Here is a 4431-nt window from a genome sequence, read left to right on the forward strand (position 1 = left end):
TGTTTGTTTTTTGTTATTTTTTTTCGAGACAGGGTTTCTCTGTGTGGCTTTGGAGGCTGTCCTGGAACTCATTCTGTAGACCAGGCTGGCCTCGAACTCACAGAGATCTGCCTGCCACTGCCTCTCCTCCCTAGTGCTGGAACTAAAGGTGTGCGCCACCACCGCTGGACACTGCCAGGCTTTTACTCATGCTCCACCCCACCACTGGCCCCTAGACTTTGCCTCTCCACCAACACCATGCCATTTTCTCAAGGCTTCCCATCGTTTTTGGTGGTGACTTGTACTGGTGGCCCTCAGGCTAGGCCCTGTAGCTACCCACTCCCATGGAGTTCAGGGTGACTGGCTGTCTGTCCCCACCCCTCTCAAAGGGGACAAGGAGGCAGGGCTGGGCAGAGGACAAGGATATGGAGGACTAGAGGGTGGTAAGACCAGGGAGTCAGGATATCTGGTCCCCCCATCGCCAATGTGGTCATTCCAATTGGCCACTCAAGAGTTTGATGTCTTGACTCTGGCAAGGGCAGAGCAGGGAGCAGCAGGGACTGGGGGCAGATGGCCTTGGTGAGGCACAGCAGAGGCCGCAGACTGAGGGAAGTAAGCGACTACTGAGTCCAATCTCTGCTGTGCAAGAGCAGGGTCTAGTTTGACACTGTCCCGTGCCCCCCCCCAGCGCTAGCAATGCTCAGCTGTCGTCTGTGGTGACAGTTGAGTGGTTTAATGCAGGAACCACAGGTGAAAGAGGTCTGGGGTTCCAGGCTAGGTTGCAACTCCACCCCAGTGGTCCCACCCCAGCAGGCAAGGGCGGGGCGGAGGATGCTGCGTCCGGGTTTCATTCTAGACTCGAGGGGGCACAGAGCAGACTCAGAACTCTGTCCCACCTGCGTGTGGTGGGATATGGGCGCCAGGAAACGCGAGGCCAGAAGTCGGAGAAGCCGGGACAGCCCGATGCCCACGCCTTGCGTTCAGACACTGTGCTTCGACCCTCTGGTGCGACACTGCGTGGCCTGTAACCTCCTCCGCACGCCAGACCCTCTACACGGTAAGCAAGACCATGCGGACTAGCAGGACCTGCCCCAAGGTCCCCAGCCCGCCAGTGCTAGCTACGTGCCCCTCTGCTGGTCCTGGGGCCCGCGTTTCCCCATGGCCCTCACCGCCCTCTTTGTCCCTCCTCTCTCTGTCCCTACTCCGCCCAACCTTCGGCCTCTTGGTCCCCCGCCCTCCGTCTGCATCCCCTTCGCCACCAGCAAGCAGCCAGGCGCCCGGGACAGCGCTGCAACCGCAGGAGTCGGTGGGCACCGGAGCCGGGCCTGATGCGAGGCTGCCGCTGCCGGGGTTGCTCTTCGGCGCCCCCGCGCTCCTGGGACTGATGCTGGCCCTGGCCCTGGTGGCCCTGGTGACCTGGAGGTGGCGGCAGCAGCGCAGGATGGCTTCCCCAGGCACCCCAGACGGAGTCCAGGAAGGTGAGAACCCTGTCTGGGGGAGCCGAGCACAAGGGCGGCTGGGGGTTGGGGGTCACAATTCTTGGTGATTAGGAGAGGTCCAAGTGCACATGGAAGACAGTACAGTCCAAGCCTTAGTCCAAGCAGAGAGGCCCCATAGCCTAGGAAGAGATGTTTGAGGATGAAAGTGTCTGCCCTGCCCTTGAGAGCCCGAGGGGCCTGGTCCTAGGTTTTGCCCAGTGGATTGGCCATACGGTGTCCCCACCTCCTCATCTTATCAAGTCTCCAGACTCGGCACTTCCTGTCCTGAAGACTTGTCATGTGTTGTCCCACTTCCTCTGCTGAGGGCTGTCCCAGAGGAGGCTTCTAGAGCAGGCGTTTTGGGGAAGCTATGAATCAATCCTGAACTGTCTTACCGGGTCCCTCGCCTACCCCAGAGTCCCTGGACAATGTCTTCGTGTCCTCATCAGAAACCCTTCATGCCTCTGCTCCCATCTGGCCTACCCCCAAAGAAGATGCAGACACCACCCTGCCGGGCCACAGCATCCCAGTGCCGGCCACGGAACTGGGCTCCACTGAGCTGGTGACCACCAAGACAGCCGGCCCTGAGGAATAGCAGTGGTAGAGGGAATTCAGACTCTCACCCACCGGCTTGGAAAAGTTCAGCTCTTCAGGGATGGAGCCCACTGCCTGGAGGGAACCCAGAGGAAATACAGACACTACAGGCCACAGACTCCCACCAGCATGAGACTGTTCTTGGGTTAGCTTTTGACTTGAGAACTTGCCCTTTTTGAGATTGTTTTTAAACTCTTATGCCTATAAATGGTTGGGTAGACTTCAGTGTTGTATGTTAATCTTTTTGAAGAGTTAGAGACTGAACACTTAACCTCTTTCCACAAAATCTGGGTGGTGGACTGGAGAAATGACTCATCAGTTAAGTTCGTGTACCGTTCTTGCAGAGGACTCCAGTTGGTCAGTTTCCCAGCATCTGTGTCTGCAGCTCTCAAGCGCCTGTGACTCCAGTCCCAGGGAGATCCAAAGCCTTTTGCCTCCAAGAGTACCAGCCCTCATATGTACACACACACACACACACACACTTAAAAATGTTAAAAATAGGGGCTGGAAAAATGGCTCAGTGGTAAAGAGTACTTATTGCTTTTCCAGAGGACCCAAGTTTAATACCCAGTATGCAACTCATGTGACTCATTACTGACTTTAACTCTTGCTTTAGGGATCTCATGTCTCTGGACTCCTCAGACATCTACACACACACACACATACATACACGCACATAACATACACACACATAACACACACACACATACATACGCACACACTCACAAATTGTAAAATGTAAGCTGGCCATGGTGATACACGCCTTTAACCCCACTGCTGGGGAGGAAGGGGCAGGCAGACCTCTATGAGTTAGAGGTCAAGCTTCGTCTACAGAGTGAGTTCCAGGACAGCCAGGGCTATATAATGAGACCAAGTCTCAAAATAATAGTAATAAAATCTTTTTAAAATTTTGATTTTTTCTCTTATTATTATTATTTTTAGAAAATTAATCTCATTCTGGTGTTTAGAAGTGGTATGCTTGGAAAGTCAGATAAAGTCACCAGGACAGAGCAATAAGCAACAGTGAATACTCCCTGTCTCTGGCCATGTGATACTCTATGCCGACTCTGGATTCTACCAGCAAGAGGGCTAGCATCAGAGGTGGGCCCTTGAGCCTTCAGAACTGTAAGCTAATCAATCGTATTTCTTTGTAAATTTACTTAGCTTCAGGCATTTTGTTACAGTACTATGAAAACAGACTAACACCGGCACTATGAGGAAGAGATTTTCCCTTTAGCAGGGAAAAGTGCCATTATGCCAAAATTAATCTGAATAAAGGCTAGTGGGAAGATGTTTAATCTGTATCTGGGTGTTGGATTTCTTTAACTCTTGTTTTCAGAGCTGTCCTGCTTTGATGCTGAGGCAAGTGACAGCAACGAGCTATGGTTTGACTTCGGTATTTACTACAAGAGTCTCTGTCATTTTATTTTTCATGGCATTGGGGACCAGACCTAAACAAGTGGTCTACACTGAGCTACACCCAATTGTTGTTGGTTTTTTTTTTTTTTTTTTTTTTGGTTTTTCGAGACAGGGTTTCTCTGTGGCTTTGGAGGCTGTCCCGGAACTTGCTTGGTAGTCCAGGCTGGTCTCAAACTCACAAAGATCCGCTGCCTCTGCCTCCCGAGTGCTGGGATTAAAGGCATGCGCCACCAACGCCCGGCTTGTTTTTTTTTTTTTTTTTGGAGCTACACCCAATTGTAAGGTCAATTTTTAGAAATAATCTGGGAGTCGGGGAGACAATTGGGCTGTGCTGTGCTGAGTCTCAGGTGTCAGTAACCCAGGAATAACCATGGATTCCTTTGACTCAGTCTGCTGGGACAGAAGATGCCATCTTCACCACGATGGCAGTTTCTAGAGCCATAGGAAGAAGTCTGTAGTCTCAGGCTGAAGTCTAAACTCAAGCTGAAGGAACACCATGGTGGTATTCTCCCCCCAGAGAGCACCTGGGGTCCAGTGTCCCCAGGGTGGAACCACTCGGCAGCATGTAGGGCAATGGCCTATATGACATTCCTTCATAGAGGGGCCTGGGCAGCCAGTGGCTCTGAAGCAGACTTCTCTGTGGGCTGTTCTCCCCTTGAACTGGGCTTTCTTGGCCAAGCTCTTGCTGGTTGGCCCCAGGCTCAACATCACCACCCCCCCACCCCACCCCCCACCCGCCACACTCCATGGAAGCTGTTCCCAGACAGTATGCTCTTTTCTCTGAAGCTGCAAGTCCTCTCTATCCAATTCCGGGCACACTGAGCTCATGAGCTGCCATCGTGTCTCCTGTCCTGCCCTCCTCGTGGTGAGGCTGAACTTCAGCTTGTTGGAACTTATCACCACTTAGCCTCTGTTAGAAGGAGCACTGGCCTGCGAGTCAGAAATGGAATCCCTCTGTAGG

At 52.8% G+C, this 4431-nt stretch overlaps 1 protein-coding gene across 2 annotated transcripts; it reads left to right on the forward strand.

The window, feature by feature from the left end:
• The first annotated feature begins 797 nt into the window (after positions 1 to 797).
• On the forward strand, positions 798 to 2276 carry Tnfrsf13c (TNF receptor superfamily member 13C). 2 transcript variants are annotated; one of them, XM_040752725.1, is made up of 3 exons: positions 798 to 1036; positions 1242 to 1457; positions 1907 to 2276. In XM_040752725.1, exons 1-3 carry the CDS (start codon positions 811 to 813, stop codon positions 2050 to 2052), a joined length of 588 nt encoding a protein of 195 aa, XP_040608659.1. In that variant the 5' UTR covers positions 798 to 810; the 3' UTR covers positions 2053 to 2276. The 2 variants fall into 2 exon arrangements, with proteins under 2 accessions (XP_040608659.1, XP_021080997.2); XM_021225338.2 differs by having other exon boundaries at positions 808 to 1036; positions 1874 to 2276.
• Positions 2277 to 4431: the final 2155 nt, after the last annotated feature.

The sequence above is a fragment of the Mesocricetus auratus genome, unplaced genomic scaffold (assembly GCF_017639785.1).
Source record: "Mesocricetus auratus isolate SY011 unplaced genomic scaffold, BCM_Maur_2.0 Super-Scaffold_100010, whole genome shotgun sequence".
NCBI lineage: Eukaryota > Metazoa > Chordata > Mammalia > Rodentia > Cricetidae > Mesocricetus > Mesocricetus auratus.

Coding starts and splice junctions, on each gene's coding strand:
- Tnfrsf13c (XM_021225338.2), top strand. CDS start 811: ATGCTGCGTCCGGGTTTCATTCTAGACTCGAGGGGGCACAGAGCAGAC. Junction 1,037..1,241: donor CACGCCAGACCCTCTACACG/GTAAGCAAGACC, acceptor CTTCGCCACCAG/CAAGCAGCCAGGCGCCCGGG. Junction 1,458..1,873: donor CCCAGACGGAGTCCAGGAAG/GTGAGAACCCTG, acceptor CGCCTACCCCAG/AGTCCCTGGACAATGTCTTC.